Source organism: Moschus berezovskii, chromosome 9, assembly GCF_049115385.1.
Source record: "Moschus berezovskii isolate FMDL1 chromosome 9, NW_MosBer_1.0, whole genome shotgun sequence".
Lineage (NCBI taxonomy): Eukaryota > Metazoa > Chordata > Mammalia > Artiodactyla > Moschidae > Moschus > Moschus berezovskii.
In genome coordinates, this window is record NC_142468.1 from 83964595 (window position 1) to 83982713 (window position 18119).

The window sequence follows — 18119 nt, forward strand, 5'->3', positions numbered from 1 at the left end:
AGGGAAGTCCTGCGTTGTTACTTTCTTATCTGGGAGTTGTATGCTACTCAGAATAAAATATTCAAAATTTGGATATTTATCTTAGAAGAAAAAATCATTCTGTTTTTAATTTAATTCACGCTTTAGCAGCAAAACATCTAGACTTTAAATAGAACCTAACAGATTTTAATTCTCTGTCAAAAATGGCTATGACTTCATGCTAAAAGGTTAATTAAAATACTCTGTAAAGTATGAAAGAAGCAATTTTATTAGATGAACTCATTTATTTGACACATTAAATTAGGCAAAGAAAAATATATGCACTGCATAAAAAGAATCACATTCTCATACTACTTGAACACATAGCAGTGGTCAAAAATAATGAATTGTGGAATGGATCCCAGGATTGAATGCAAAAAATACCCTGTACAGAAAACTTTAGGCTTCTAACTTCACTGAATCCAGTACTAAACGTGCCTCCTTATATTCCTCAGCTTCTTCCAAGTCTTTTTCACTCTCCTGAAATTAAATGTAATAAAAATTAGGTTTATTCTTCTTGAACTTCAGTACTTATTACTCAGATATTACAAACCATCAAGATAAGCAGCTCAAAAATTAAAACAAAAAATATATATTTTTATATATTGTTATATATGATATACAATATTGTATATTCTTATATAATAAGCAAAAAACATGGTCATCTAAAGCCACTTACATTAAGTAATTAAAACATCAGAAAAAAATTAAAACATTATATTCTCACTTTATTAACACAATAAAATGGATTATTAATGCACGAACAGTAAAAAATTATTTACTAATGCATTACATATATGATGACATTCAGACTGAAATAATCCTACATCTACTCACAATGACAAAGAAGGCTACAGGTGTCACACTAGAGTTAAGTATAGTCTTTGAATCAGAAAAGTGAACTGTCTTCTTGTTGATGAGCATTATATACCCTACTACAAGGAAACAACAGCTTTCATTTTCTGACATTTAAAGACTGAGTTCTTCCTTGGTATATCATACACAAAACTATAATTTAAAAGTAACAGATAAATGAAATAATGTAAGTTACTGAGCATAGAGTATAGCGAATTTTGTTTTATTTTTTAGTAAACAAAGCTATGGTCAGCAATTCAGGTCAGGCAATAAAAGATGAATATACACAAACAGCTAGAGGGAAGAGGAGATAAAGCGTGTGTACGTGTATTTAATATGAAATTTTAAAGGAAAAAAGACTGAAGATTTGCTTAATTCAGACTACAGGTAAGAATTTCTTAAACTTCTCTATTACACTTGAATACATCTTTGTTCTCTGTTAGAACATATAAGCTCTTCAAGGGTACAGACATTGCTGAATATATCCTCACACACAAATACATCAACCAAAGACAATATTATTTTTTAAGCAGTTTTTATTACTTTCTTGGTTACTACATTCATGAGAGAAAAAAGCATTTCAATTGTCAGGAAATACAAACGATGCTTCTGTTCTGGGTAATATTTTAATAAAGTAATTATTTTCTGCTTTCATTTATCTTTTATTTCATCTCTTTTATTTTAAAAACTTAGCTTCATTTTGGCTTTAAAGAGTTATCCTGCCTTTAAAAGGTTCCTACAGATAAATACAAGTTCTGTTTCAAAAGTAAACTAAAATGTGAGTATTTCTCTGTTTCGATTTTTCTATAGACTTAGTTCTGATATTATTTTGGTGGGAAAACAAATCTCATTCTCTTTCCAAGAATATATGCATATGATCAACCTGAAAACGCCTCACTATGTTTGATGAATAGGAAACAACTATGAACAGGAGACAGCTATGGAGCTGGCAATTAATACTAGCTCAAGAACTAGAAACTAAAGGTTAATAAAGGAAACGACAGAATTCATCACATTATCATCAAATAGCAATAATAACTGGCTTGTATACAGTATTCTGCTTTTATCTTTTTTAAGAAACAAAAAAAAGAAGATAACTTCTCATTTTTCTTAGAATCCCTTTTAAAAATGATTCTGCCACTATATCACAAGACATTTATACTAGCAAGTATGATAAAGAATGTTACCAGCTCCAAGTTAATATGAAAGGACTGACTATATATTACTGTACAGGGTTTTCTTTCCTCTCTCAAATCGGTTTATGTTTGAATCAGGAAGAATTCCAAATCCTTTGTAAAATAGCCTAAATTCATTTGAAACCTCTGGATCTTTTAAAACATCAAACAGAATACTTACTCACATTTAATGTATTAAAAAAGATCTTTATGTGTGAAAATTGAATCATTCAAGATACTGCTGGACAGTATTAGTACTATGAATACCTACCAAGATATTTCAAATATATTTCAACTCAGTTTAAATGAATACAGTGAATATGCTCACACAGTACTTTTACTGGAGGCATAACTTAAACACCACTTAAACTTCATTAATTATTTAAAAATAAACTGGTACACTGAGCAAGTAAACAAAATGTCACCAACTAGTTTTCAGTGTCAAAGATTTAAAATTTTTGCCTTTAATGTATTAGACTGAAAAAACACTAAAACATAAGACAGATAAGTAGTACTTACTAATAACTGCAGAAGATCAGTGTGTGCAGCTTCCAACCTGCGCTGGCAATCTGGAATCATCATCCGGGACTCCTGCAGGATTTCGGCCTGTAACGAAACAACCTGTGAGACTCGCCGAGATGGCAGAACTTACACATTTAGCTCACACCTCTGAAAATATACAAAATGATTTAGAGGAATCAGAAAAAAATTATGGCTATGTTAATGGTTCAATATTTTAATTTTAATTGTGTTTATTAGAAGTTAGAAAGAATGACTATCAAACTGTAAAATATACAAGGTACAAGTTTTTGATTTAAACCTTTTTGGTAATCACCTTCTCACACTATGTAAAAATTAACACTGAAAGCTTTTCATAGGGCATTTATTTAAAAAGGTTATTTAAAATAAACTGTTTCTCCTGCTGTCACAAAGCACCGTTATCCAAAATGGGATCAGCTGGTTATATAAATATCTCCTGCATCTTTTGAGTAATAAAAAAAAACAGTGCTCAGATAATATCACATGGAGATAATTACTGCATGAAAAAAGTTATTGAGTTATTGATCACATCATGTGCACACTGCAGGAGGTTCTCACTGAAAGACAGAGGTGAGGAAAAATGAAAAGCAAAGACCAGCAGGTTCATATTTCTGATGCTTATCATGCATAAAAAGTTATTACTTATCCCTGTGCTTCATTTTAGGGGAGAGATTATTCTCCCCATGCCGTTTGATCCAAAATTACCAACCAGGCACCCCTATGAATCTGAACTTCTACTTCTCTCTATTTCTCCCAAAGACAGACACTACAAAATTAAACACAGGAATCTTTATTGTGGAGGATATTTCTCAACTTAAAAATTCACCACTTGAAGCTGGACTGTAATATATCAAATCATAAAAAGAAGAAAAAAAATCAAATGGATGAATGGGAAACCCAATCAGTAAGAGGGTAAATATTTTAGTGTCAGATGTTGGACCTCAAATAAGTCTTTTTCCCAAGGAAATATGAAGCTTTATCTCCTTAAACTAGTCTCAGAAAGAGACACAGAGATCAATGAAACATTTATTTCCAAAAAGTAATGCTTGTTCAACTACCTTTGGTTAAATGGCTACAAAATCTTGAACTTTAACCTACAAAATTTATTAACTAACTCAAATTAAAAACAAATGACATAATTTAATGGTAACCATAATCCTATTACACTCTAATATAATGAATCCCACTACCTCCTTCCTTTTCCCAAAAGTTTTATCATTGTTCACAATATATAATATACAAAAATTATATATATATATAATATATATATATATATATTATAAAAATTATAATATACAACAATGCTCACTATCCACATCTCTTTTCTTAGGTGAAATCTCTTGCTGGACTTGTAATTCTTTTACTAATAAGGCACATGTTGAAAATTTCAAACACAGGATTATGACTTTATTTTATAGCTATTCATACCATGCCATGGCAATTCAATCATCGCCATTAATCTATTTTTGAGGACTTCCCTGGTGGCTCAGATGGTAAATAATCTGCCTACAATACAGGGGACCTGGATTCGACCCTAAGTTGGGAAGACCCCCCTGGAGAAGGAAATGGCAATCTACTCCAGTATTCTTGCCTGGAGAACTCCATGAACAGAGGAGTCTGGTCCATAGCATTGCAAAGAGTTTGACACGAGTGAGTCACTAAGTTTATTTTCATGTGTCTGGTTAGTTTGAATACATGTGAAAAGTCAGTGACAGGGACATTTAATTGGGTAAGGAATTCATATTTCCTCCCCTATGAACCCCCCCAGTTAACAGGAATTAAACAAGACGAAATAAATATAAAGAATTGGGTCAAATACATGATAAGTCAAAATGTATACTTGTAAAATTTATTTGGCAAGCTTTAGTGTTGTCACTGAAATGAACTTTAAACAATGCTGTCCAAACTACCTTCTATTCATTACTGCTCTATATCCCTCAATTAATCAAACAGGATTCTGACTTAAGAAGGGCTGAAGCTCAGTCTCTCCCATATATCAGCCTCATTTCATACAATAAGCTTACTATATAGTTGCAGGATGTCAGGTACAGGGGATACAAATATGAAAAAGAGAAGGTCTCATCCTCCAATCCATATGGGAGAATAAGCATGAAAATGAACACATAACGCTGCTTCACTGTACTTCATACACTACAGTGATAACTATAGTTTGGGATCCATAAACCATATCTTTATCAAGGCCACAAATCATAGACTTTACCTTCTGACAGTGAATTACAATTGTCAGGAATAATTTAAAAAGACAGTATATAGGGTGTGATTATACAGTAAAGACACCCCTCAAAACATGTGAATAAATGAAAAAAGTATGATCATTCAAAGTGTTATTTTTGGAAGTAGTCATTCAAATGAATGGTGCCTCTGTTTAAAATATCTGGATAAACTGTCAGTTTATTTCAGTGCTGATTATGACAAGACTCCAGGTGTTTGCTGACTTCCTACTTTTGCATTTCAGTCCCCTATAATGAAAAGGACATCTTTTTTGGGTGTTAGTTCTAAAAGGTCTTGTATGTCTGCACAGAACCGTTCAACTTCTGGGACACAGGCTTGGATTACCGTGATACTGAATGGTTTGTCTTGGAAACTAACAGAGATCATTCTGTCGTTTTTGAGATTGTATCCAAGTACTGCATCTCAGACTCTTTTGCTGACCATGATGGCTACTCCATTTAACTAAGGTATTCCTGCCCACAGTAGTATATATAATGGTCACGAGTTAAATTCACCCATTCCAGTGCATTTTAGTTCACTGATTCCTAGAATGTCTATGTTCACTCTTGCCATCTCCTGTTTGACCACTTCTAATTTGCCTTGATTCATGGACCTAACATTCCAGGTTCCTATACAATATTGCTCTTTATAGCATTGGACCTTGCTTCTATCACCAGTCACATCCACAACTGGGTACTGTTTTTGCTTTGGCTCCATCCCTTCATTCTTTCTGGAGTTATTTCTCCACTGATCTCCAGTAGCATATTGGGCACCTACCGACCTGGGAGTTCATCTTTCAGTGTCCTATCATTTTGCCTTTTCATACTGTTCATGGGGTTCTCAAGGCAAGAATATTGAAGTGGTTTGCCATTCCCTTCTCCAGTGGACCACATTCTGTCAGTAGGAAGTCAAGAAACACTTGGAGTAACACGCAAATTTGGCCTTGGAGCACGGAATAAAGCAGGGCAAAGGCTAATAGAGTTTTCCCAAGAGAATGCACCAGTCATAGCAAACACCCTCTTCCAACAACACAAGAGAAGACTCTACACATGGACATCACCAGATGGTCAATACCGAAATCAGATTGATTATATTCTTTGCAGCCAAATGTGGAGAAGCTCTATACAGTTAGCAAAAACAAGGCCAGGAGTTGACTGTGGCTCAGATCATGAACTCCTTATTGCCAAATTCAGACTTAAATTGAAGAATGTAGGGAAAACCACTAGACCATTCAGATATGACCTAAATCAAATCCCTTATGATTATACAGTGGAAGTGAGAAATAGATTTAAGGGACTAGATCTGATAGATAGAATGCCTGATGAACTATGGATGGAGGTTCGTGACATTGTACAGGAGATGGGGATCAAGACCATCCCCATGGAAAAGAAATCAAAAAGCAAAATGGCTGTCTGGGGAGGCCTTACAAATAGCTGGGAAAAGAAGAGAAGTGAAAAGCAAAGGAGAAAAGCAAAGATATAAGCATCTGAATGCAGAGTTCCAAAGAACAGCAAGGAGAGATAAGAAAGCCTTCCTCAGCAATCAATGAAAAGAAATAGAGGTAAATAACAGAATAGGAAAGACTAGAGATCTCTTCAAGAAAATTAGAGATTCCAAGGGAACATTTCATGCAAAGATGGGCTCGATAAAGGACAGAAATGGTAAGGACCTAACAGAAACAGAAGATATTAAGAAGAGGTGGCAAGAATACACAGAAGAACTGTACAAAAAAGATCTTCATGACCAAGATAATCATGAAGGTGTGATCACTGACCTTGAGCCAGACATCTTGGAATGTGAAGTCAAGTGGGCCTTAGAAAGCATCACTACGAACAAAGCTAGTGGAAGTGATGGAATGCCAGTTGAGCTATTTCAAATCTTGAAAGATGATGCTGTGAAAATGCTGCACTCAATATGCCAGGATATTTGGAAAACTCAGCAGTGGCCACAGGACTGGAAAAGGTCAGTCTTCATTCCAATCCCAAAGAAAGACAATGCCAAAGAATGCTCAAACTACTGCACAACTGTACTCATCTCACACGCTAGTGAAGTCATGCTCAAAATTCTCCAAGACAGGCTTCAGCAATACATGAACCGTGAACTTCCTGATGTTCAAGCTGGTTTTAGAAAAGGCAGAGGAACCAGAGATCAAATTGCCAACATCCGCTGGATCATGGAAAAAGCAAGAGAGTTCCAGAAAAACATCTATTTCTGCTTCATTGACTATGCCAAAGCCTTTGACTGTGTGAATCACAATAAACTGTGGAAAATTCTGAAGGAGATGGGAATACCAGACCACCTGACCTGCCTCTTGAGAAACCTGTATGCAGGTCAGGAAGCAACAGTTAGAACTAGACATGGTACAACAGACTGGTTCCAAATAGGAAAAGGAGTATGTCAAGGCTGTATATTGTCACCCTGCTTATTTAACATATGCAGAGTACATCATGAGGAATGCTGGGCTGGAAGAAGCACAAACTGGAATCAAGATTGCCAGGAGAAATATCAATAACCTCAGACATGCAGATGACACCACCCTTATGGCAGAAAGTGAAGAGGAACTAAAAAGCCTCTTGATGAAAGTGAAAGAGGAGAGTGAAAAGGTTGGCTTAAAGCTCAACATTCAGAAAACTAAGATCATGGCATCTGGTCCCATCACTTCATGGGAAAGAGATGGGGAAGCAGTAGAAACAGTGTCAGACTTTATTTTTTTGGGCTCCAGAATCACTGCGGATGCTGATTGCAGCCATGAAATTAAAAGACATTTCCTCCTTAGAAGGAAAGTTATGACCAACCTAGATAGCATATTAAAAAGCAGAGGCATTACTTTGCCAACCAAGGTCCATCTAGTCAAGGCTATGGTTTTTCCAGTGGTCATGTACGGATGTGACAGTTGGACTGTGAAGAAAGCTGATGGCCAAAGAATTGATGCTTTTGAACTGTGGTGTTGGAGAAGACTCTTGAGAGTCCCTTGGACTACAAGAAGATCCAACCAGTCCATTCTAAAGGAGATAAGTCCTGGGTGTTCATTGGAAGGACTGATGCTAAAGCTGAAACTTCAATACTCTGGCCACCTCATGCAAAGAGTTGACTCATTGGGAAAGACCCTGATGCTGGGAGGGATTGGGGGCGGGAGGAAAAGGGGATGACAGAGAATGAGAAGGCTGGATGGCATCACCGACTCGATGGACAGGAGTTTGAGTGAACTCTGGGAGTTGGTGATGGACAGGGAGGCCTGGCGTGCTGTAATTCATGGGGTCACAAAGAGTTGGACACAACTGAGCGAGTGAACTGAACTAACTGATGACAAGACTGAGGTTAACTAAGGATCCTGGGGGAAGCTTAGCAATACCTGTTGCAATAGTGAATAAATCACTGAACTAAAATATGATCAGTTTCTTTCATAATCAAACATACATACACTGGAAAGGAAAAACCTATTAGCAGATCATTAATTTTTCAAAAAAAAGAGTGTGTGAAATAACCTAGCCAATGGTTTCTAGCTCCTTTAGTGTCCAGATCATTCACACAGGGCTGGCTATACCTATAATAAACTACACACAGTCTAATGTTAGATACTGGTTGCTTCTGGAACCAATGATAACTGTATTGGTTTGTCAAATTGAGCTCTAAAAGTAGTTCAGAGATTACTGGAGCGATGGTTAAGTCTCTTCTTTCATATGGTGCTAATATGGTAATGTGATAATAAACAAGTTAAGAAATCTATTTGATGAAGAAAAGAAAAACAAACAGTAACTATGTGAGGTGATGGATATGTTAAGTAGCGTGAATATGGTAGATATTTTATGAGGTATATGTACATCAAACCATCGAGCTACCCACCTTAAATATATACAATTTTAATTTTACCTCAGTAAAGCTGAGGAAAAAAAGATATCTAAGAAACAGGATCATAGAAAGGACATAACGACATCTGGTATGTCATCCAGTCCAGCGTCCTCAATTTACAAACAATAAAGCCGAGTCCGAGGGTGATTAGCTGGTTAACCGGCTGTAAGTTACAGCCGCTGATTTCGGCTCTAGCATGTGCATCAGTAGCTCCGGCAGTCAGTAGCCAAGACAGAGCCCATGGCATCACCTCCTTGTTTTCCTACTCCTGAGCAGGTACCTCCCACAGTGAATTTGGTCTGGCACTGTGAAACCAACAGGCTGTGGCAGAAGGGGCATTCTGAAACTGAAGACCTGAAGCTGTGTCTTAAGAAGCCCTGTAGCTTCTACATGGATCTCTTGGAATGATCACTTTGGGAAACACTTCCCTTAGGACTCAGTCACCATGCCATGAAGAAGACAGACAGACAGACAGAAAGAAAGAAAGAAAAAGTGCATTTGACTTCTGTGGTTATTGATGAATGGTTAAGGATGGAAGAAGAATCCCATGAGTCAAAAATAATCTGGGCTCTAAGCACTGACACACCAATAATTACTTAAACATGAATGGTCTAAATTTACCAGCTAAAAACAGGTCTACAAGAAACTCACTTCAAATGAAAGAGATAGGTTTAAAAAAGAATAGAAAAAAGATATATCACGCAAACATTAAAAAAAAGACAGGAGTGACTATATTCATATTGGATAAAATAGACTTAAGAGTAAAAAATTATGAGGGACACAGAGGGATATTACATAATGATAAAATGATCAATTCTCCAAGAAAACACAGTGATCCTAAATGTGTATATACTAAACAAGAGCTTCAAAACACATGAAACTAGAAACAATAAAGCTAAAAGGAGAGAGAAACCCACAAATACAGCTGAGGATTCGAATACTCCAGTTTTAGCAAATAACAGAAGTACTAGAGAAAAAAAATCGGCAAAGATATAAAAGAACCCAATAACACCATCAAAAGATCTAACTGACATTTATAGAACACTCTACACCTACGAAACAAAAATACAAATTCTTTTCAAGCACCTATGAAACATTCTCTATAGTACACTATATCCTGGACCAAAAGGAACAAACTCAAAATGAACAAAAACCTCAACAAATTTAAAAGTACTGAAATAAAACAAAGTACATGTCTGACTATAATGGAATAAAATTAGAAAACAATAACAGAAAGACAGCAGAAAAACCTGTAAACATTTTACAAATTAAACAACATACTTCTAAATAACTAACGGGTCACAACAAGGAAGTCTCTAAGGAAACAGAGAAATACATAGATAAATGAAAACACAACATATTAAAATTTCTGGGATTTTCAGCTAAAGCAATGCTGAGAGGGAAATTTAGAGCACTAAATGCTTAGATTCGTAAAGAGGAAAGATCTCAAATTAAAAAGCTAAGTTTTTACTTCAGGAACCTAGAAAAAGAAGAGCAAGATAAACCTATACAAGCAGAAGAAAGGAAATAACAAATACAAGAACAGAAATCAATAAAATGAAAAACAGGAGGAGAACAGAGGTGGAAAAAAGCAATGACACAAAGCTTTATTTTTGGTGTAGACTTCTAGTTAAGACTGACAAATATAAAGTAAAAAGGCACAAACTGCCACTATCAGTAACAAAATAGATGTCAGTACAGATCTCAAAACCAACAAAAAGAGGAAAAAAATGCTAAAAGTAATTTTATAAAGCTCACAAATGTTCATAATGCTCATAAATTCAACCACTCAGAAGACACGGACCAGTTCCTTGAAAACTATAAACCACTAAAACTCAACAGATAAACTGAACAGTTCTATAATTATTAAATAAATCAAAATTTAATTAAAAAATTCTTGAAAAAGAGCTCTCCAAGCCTACATGCTTTCACTGAACAATTTTTTCAAATATTTAAACACTTAGCACCAATTTTATACAAATCTTTCAAGAAAAAAGAGGGAACACGTACCACCTTAATAAAAAAAAAATCTTCAGACCATTATTTCCCATAAACTTAGATGCAAAAATCCTCAATAAAATACTAGCAATTCAAATCCAGCAATTAAGAGAATTATACAACACAATCAAGGTTGGTTCAGTATTTAGAAATTAATCCATGTAATTCAGTTTCAACAAGCCAAAGAAGAAAACTCATGTGATCTTACCAAATGACATAGAAGAAGCATTTGACAAAACCCAATACTTCCTCATGCGAAGAGCTGACTCACTGGAAAAGACTCTGATGCTGGAAGGGATTGGGGGCAGGAGGAGAAGGGGACGACAGAGAATGAGATGGCTGGATGGCTTCACCGACTCGATGGACATGAGTTTGAGTGAACTCCGGGAGTTGGTGATAGACAGGGAGGCCTGGTGTGCTGTGATTGATGGGGTCGCAAAGAGTCAGACACGACTGAGCAACTGAACTGAACTGAACTTAATACCTATTCATGACAAAAATACTCAGCAAAACCATAAACAAAGAACTTCCTCAACTTGAAAAAGACCATCTACAAAACCCCTACAGCTAACATTTATATAATGGTAAAAAACTAAATGCTATCCCCTTAAGACTGAAAACAAGGTAAGTATGTTCACTCTCACCACTCCTATTCAACACAGAACTGTAAGCTCCAGCCAGAGCAACAAGGCAAGAAAAATAAATAAAAGACATACAGATTTAAAAGAAGTGAAACTGTAGTGTAGTGTTAGCCGCTCAGTCGTGTCTGACTCTTTGTGACTCTATGGACTGTAGCCCACCAGGTTCCTCTGTCCATGGGATTTTCCAAGCAAGAATACTGGAGTAGGTTGCCATTTCCTCCTCCAAGGGATCTTCCCAGCCTAGGGATTGAACCCACGTCTCTTACATCTCATGCACTGGCAGGTAGGTTCTTTACCACTGGTGCCACATGGGAAGCCCCAAATGAAACTGTCCTTATTTGCAAATGACAAGATTGTTATGTAGAAAGTCAGAAGGAATACACCCAAAACTCCCAGAACTAATACGTGAAGTCAGCAAAGTCAAGGCTACAGGTTTTAAAATCAACACACAAAAAACTGACTGCACTTTTATATCTAATAACAAATACAGCATTGGTAACTAAAACTAAAAACAGTATCATTTACAATACCCTCAAAAAAATTAAATACTTAGGTTTAAATCTAACAAAATATGTATAGGATCTATCTGTATGCTGAAAATTACAAAATATCGGATTGACCAAAAAGTTCGTTTGGAAAAACCTAATTAAACCTTTTGGCCAACCTAATTCTAAGAAAGAAATGAGACCTAAATAAACTGGAGAGACTTACCATGTTCACTGACTGGAAGATTCAACATAGTAAAGACATTAATTCTCCCCAAGTTGATCTCCAGGTTTAATGGAGATCATTATTTTAAAATTTTTACGGAAAGGGAAAAAAAATTAGAATAGGAAAAACAATTCTGAGAGAAAAAGAAGCAAGTGAGAGGGCTCACTCTTCCCAATGTTAAGGTTCATTATATAGTTACAGTATTCAGGATGGTGTGGTACTGGTGAAGTTAGACATAGATTAATGGACCAGAAGAGAACCCCAAAACAGATTCACACAAACAAGTCCCACTGGTTTCTGACAAAGGAACAAAAGCATTTCCATGGAGGATGGATATAACCTTTTCAACAAACGCTGCTGGAAGTGGGCACTCAGGCAAAAAGATGAATCTTTAACTAAACCTTACACCTTACATGGGCTTCCCTGGTGGCTCAGACCGTAAAGAATCTACCTGCAATGCCGGAGACCAGGGTTTGATCCCGGGGTTGGGAAGATCCTGTGAAGGAGGGCATGGCAGTCCATTCCCAGTATTCTTGCCTGGAAAATTCCCATGGACAGAGGAGCCTGGTGGACTATACTCCATGGGGTCGCAAAGAGTTGGGGACAACTGAGCAACTAAGCCCACACATATATACACCTTAAATAAAAACTAACTCAAACTCAACTGAAGCTGTGAATATAAGAGATAAATAAAACCACACAACTTTTAGAAAACAAGAAAATCTTCAGGACCAAAGTCCAGCCAAAGAGGCCTTAGATTTGACATCAAAAGTATGATTCACAAAAGGATACATTAGCTGTAAAGGAGATGTTCTCAAAGTTAAAGACTGTTGGTCAATAAAAGATTGTATTAAGAGGGAAAAAGACAAATTAAGGGTTAAAAGACAATATCTGCAAACCATATATCCAACAAAAGGCATTTATCTAGAAAATATTAAAAATTCTCAAAACTAAAAGAAACAAAATATCTAATTAGAAAATGAGCAGAAATCATGGATAGACATTTCACTGAAGAGGATATACAGATGGGCAATAAGCAAATGAGAAGAAGTTCAATATTATTAGCCATTAGGGAAATTCAAATTAAAAGCAAAATCAGCTGTCACTATACACTAATCATGTAGATGTGATGGGTAAATGTCGAAATTAAAATGGTGAAAACACCAGTGATAACACCAGGACTCCCCTGGTGGTCCAGTGGGTGAGAATCCACCTGCCAATGCAGGGGAGACAGGTTTGATTCTGGTCCAGGAGGATTCTGCATGCCACGGGGCAACTAAGGCCATGCACCACACCTACTGTGCCAGCGCTTTAGAATCTGCATACGGCAACTACAGAAGCGGAGAAGCCCTGTGCTCCACACAAGAGAAGCCACCACAGTGAGCAGCCTGCACAGAGCAAGGAAGAGAAGCCCCGCTCACTGCAACTCGAGGGAGTCTGGGGCAGCAATGAAGACCTGGCACAGCCAAAAATAAACAAACAAAATTTTAAAAAAAATAGTGATAACACCAAATGATGGCAAGGATGGGGAGAAGTCAGACCATCAAAGATGACTGATAGAAATATAAAATGCTATGAATACAGCCACTCAGAAAAGATCTTGGTAGTTTCTTTTAAAGCAAAAAATGTACTAACATGACCCAGAAATTATTTGGGCATTTATCTCAAAAAATGAAAACTTATGTTCATGTAAAAATTAAGTATGATGAGGAAGGTGTAGGAAAAGAGGAATATCATAAGCAGAAGGCTCACATCAATATTCGGTTAACTTCTGAATACTGTGTTATACTTTTTAGCCAGAAAACGAAGGACAGCAGAATAACTTTTTGACTAGTATTTTGCCTTGCTAGTCCACTCCAGTACTCTTGCCTGGAAAATCCCATGGACGGAGGAGCCTGGTAGGCTGCAGTCCATGAGGTCGCTGAGGATCGGACACAACTGAGCGACTTCACTTTCACTTTTCACTTGCATGCATTGGAGAAGGAAATGGCAACCCACTCCAGTGTTCTTGCCTGGAGAATCTCAGGGACGGGGGAGCCTGGTGGGCTGCTGTCTATGGGGTCGCACAGAGTCAGACATGATTGAAGTGACTTAGCAGCAGGGCCCTGAAACTTCTGCCTAGTTTACTTTAAAAGAACCAAAATGAGGCCTAGTCCAGGAGAGAACAATTTTGGTAATCAATTTCAGGTAAGAAGTTTGATAGGGACAGCACTGTATGTGTATGTTATAAAACAGGCCTGGTTCAGAAGGTCCAGGAAAGGCAGAGCAAATGGAAACAAGTGAGAGACAAGCCAAGACAGTGAGAAGTGACTGCAGACGGCATTTAGCTCAGAAAAGGAGGAGACACAGGGAAACAGCAGAGAACCCACAAAATCTAGCATGCGGCTCTCTTTTATGAGGGGCGTCAGCAAGTGTCAAGAAGCAATGACTGACCTTAAAGTAGTAGACAATGAGTAGCAGAGCAGTGCTTCTGGCAATGCAACTCCCCTTGCATGTACGATAAAACACAAATGGGTGGACAAACAGTACAGGTAAGCTAGGAAAAGGAATTGAGAAAAGCATGTAGGCTGAGCTAAAGTGAAGACAAAGTTTCATGAGACTCTGAAACAAAACTGGACAACTGTATATACTGTAGGTTGAGAATAGCAAAAATGAAAAATTTACTGTTCTGTAATTAGATATGGGATGATATTCTTAAATTTAAGTACTAGGCTGACTATGAATCTAGGAAATCATGTTATAAACCATGACCACTGTGACAAAAGAATCTTAACATGGCTGAGTGTAGAAAGGGTTTTTGAACAAATATTCTTCCCTTTTACAGGATTCCCTGATAGCTCAGCGGGTAAAGAATCCGCCTGCAATGCAGGAGACCCTGGTTCAATTCCTGGGTCACGAAGATCTGCTGGAAAAGGGATGGGCTACCCACTCTAGTATTCTTGGGCTTCCCTTGTGGCTCAGATGGTAAAGAATCTACCTGTGATGCGGGAGACATGGGTTTGATCCCTGAGTTGGAAAGATCCCCTGGAGAAGGGAAAGGCTACCCACTCCAGTATTCTGGCCTGGAGAATTCCATTGACTGTATAATCCATGGGGTTGCAAAGAGTCAGACATGACTAAGCGACTTTCACTCACTTTTTCCCTTTTATATCTGCATATGCAATCAATGATATAACCAGTAAGTGGCTAATATCGTCAAATAACAATTAGAACACAGGATTCAATAAAGTTAATTTTTACCTATCAAGCAGTAATTTTATTGAAAGATAATATACAAATACTAAAAATGAAATAAAACAGATTCTGTGATAATCTGTGGTACTATTTGTAGAATTTTGTTTAGAAAGGTGGTGCAGTGGTACAGAATCCGCCTGCCAATGCAGGAGATGCAAGAGATACAGGTTTGATTCCTAGATTGGGAAGGTCCCCTGGAGCACGAAAAGGCAACCCCTCCAGTAAGCTTGCCTGGAAAATTCCATGGACGGAGGAGCTATGGTCCACAGGGTCGCAAAGAGTTGGACTCAACTGAGCACACAGAAACGTTTAGAAAGGATACACATTCCCCATTCCATGTAACTTACAACTCATATTCTAGCTATAGGACTGTTTTAAAATACATTATTGATGACTAAAAGCACAGAGCAGAAAAAACAAAACTATACAAGTGGGAAAACAAGCTGGATGGGATCCAAGCAGGACCTGGGTGAAATAAGTGATACACTACATTACAATGCTTCTCACTAGATGTGGGGAAACAATTGAGTACCTTAGTGAGAGAGGTACAAAGGGGATATGAATATTTATGGAAGAAGCTATCAAAAAACAGTTAACATAATTTTAAGAATCAAAAAGTTATATTATGTATGTAAATCTTTATGAAGAGCAGTTAGTTTACAGAAAACATACTGGGGGACATACTATACCTACACACCTGTTTACAAATACTCCCTCATAAAAATGTCCTTTGCTGTATCACACACAAAGGAAGGCAGGCTCTCCTGGAAGTCAAGAAAATAAGAAAGTTCTCTTTTTGGAGAGCCTGAAGAAAGAAGGCATTTCAGGTGCCACTGCATTCCTTTAGGAACACAGAAAGCAACTACCTACAGAAAAGTCCATTTTAAAGCATTAAGCTGTGGTTCATGGGGTCGCTAAGAGTCGGACACGACTGAGCGACTGAACTGAACTGAACTGAACTGAATTTTGCTTAATTAAGCCTGAGCTAGTGCTGGAGAAAACTCTTGAGAGTCCCTTGCACTGCAAGGAGATCCAACCAGTCCATTCTAAAGGAGATCAATCCTGGGTGTTCATTGGAAGGACTGATGCTAAAGCTGAAACTCCAATACTTTGGCCACCTCATGTGAAGAGCTGACTCACTGGAAAAGACTCTGATGCTGAGAGGCATTGGGGGCGGGAGGAGATGGGGACGACAGAGAATGAGATGGCTGGATGGCATCACCGACTCTGTGGACATGAGTTTGAGTGAACTCTGGGAGTTGGTGATGGACAGGGAGGCCTGGCGTGCTGTGATTCATGGGGTCGCAAAGAGTCGGACACGACTGACTGACTGAACTGAACTGATAGACTGAAGTCTTAAGGTAAAATTATATCTTAAATAATAATTTACCTGTTTTTTAATAGCATAATTTTCACCATCTTCGGCTTTCATTTTTTCAATCTTTTCTTCTTGTTGTTTTGCTTCTTTTTCATACATCATTTTTTCTTTGACCAATCTATAAATAAACCAAAAATGTTTCAGAGAATTAACTTTCTCTCTAGCAACTGACCACAAGAAACAAAGAAACGATGTAACTATAAAGCATACTTTAAAAAGCATATGGAACTAGACAGAGAGAAAGGAAGGGAAGAAAAATACTTTAGCCATAGACGTATGAGCCTTATGCTCTTAAATTTTATACCTGACTAAAGCAACTCAACTTATCAAAGCATAGTATTCTTAAAATTTTAATTAAAAACACATTCCATTATAGCAATTGTATTTACAATATAAAAATACCATTTCTTTATTGCTTGCTTTATTTACTTAAATTAAGTTATAATTAATAATATTATATTTGTTTCAGGTACATAATATACTAATTTGATATTTTTATACATTATGGAGTGATCATCACAATAACTATACATCATCTGTAACCAACAAAGTTGTATCTCTTAATCTTTTTCACTTATTTTGTCTGTCTTCCCTCTGGCAACCACCAGTTTGTTCTCTGTATCTATGAGCCTATTTGTTCTGTTTTTTAGATTTCACATGTAAGTGACATCACTTGGTATTTTCTCTGTTTGACTTATTTCATTTAGCATCAACATGTTCCAGGTCCATCTATGTTACTGAAGAGACATATTCAAAAAAATACTGCTAAGATCAAAGTAAATGAGGTGACTATCTATATTTTCTTCTAGGAGTTTTTATGATTTAAGATCTTACATTCAAGTCTAACCCATTTTGAGTTTATTTTTTAATATGGTGCAACAAAGTGTTCCAGTTTCATTCTTCTGCATGAAAAGTTTTCCCAACAACATTTATTGAAGATACTTATCTTTTCCGCATTGTATATTCTTGTCTCCTTTGTCACAGATTAATTGACCATATCAGTGTGGATTCATTTCTGGACTTCTATTTTGTTCCATGGATCTAAGTGTCTGTTTTAGGGCCAGTACCATATTATTGACTATCCAGGGCCGTCTATGGCTCTGTTGTCTTTTTTTTTTTTTTGATACATGTTATCCAAACTTTTACACATGTACCTGAAACAATATAATGCTAAAAGCTCAGTTTGCTGGGAAAGGAGTCAGAATATTGCATACCAAATCGCAAAGAAAGAAAAGATTAAGTTATTTCCAACAATAAAATCTTTAAAAAGTATTTATCATGTACTTAATTTTACATCTGATCTTCCTTGTGTGAGGGACTGGTATATATAACTTAGATACAGTTCTTGCACAGACAAGCAGTGGAAACAAACAAGTATTTATTAAAGCAAGAAAAGGTATTGATAGAGATCAGGAAGATTTTCGACAATAAAGAACAGGGCAATACAAAGTTCTACTGATTATTCCTCAGATAATCAAAATTCAATTA

General features: G+C 36.7%; 1 protein-coding gene across 1 annotated transcript in view; it reads right to left on the reverse strand.

Moving 5' to 3' along the window:
- Positions 1-224: 224 nt before the first annotated feature.
- TBCA (tubulin folding cofactor A) overlaps positions 225-18119 on the reverse strand; it is a 95860-nt gene continuing 77965 nt past the window's right edge. Inside the window, exons 2-4 of the mRNA XM_055435532.2 lie at positions 16644-16749; positions 2568-2654; positions 225-498 (exon numbers count right to left, since the gene is read on the reverse strand). Of these exons, the coding sequence (XP_055291507.1) occupies positions 418-498; positions 2568-2654; positions 16644-16749 (274 nt within the window). The 3' untranslated portion in view covers positions 225-417. The remainder of the gene's footprint in view (positions 499-2567; positions 2655-16643; positions 16750-18119) is intronic.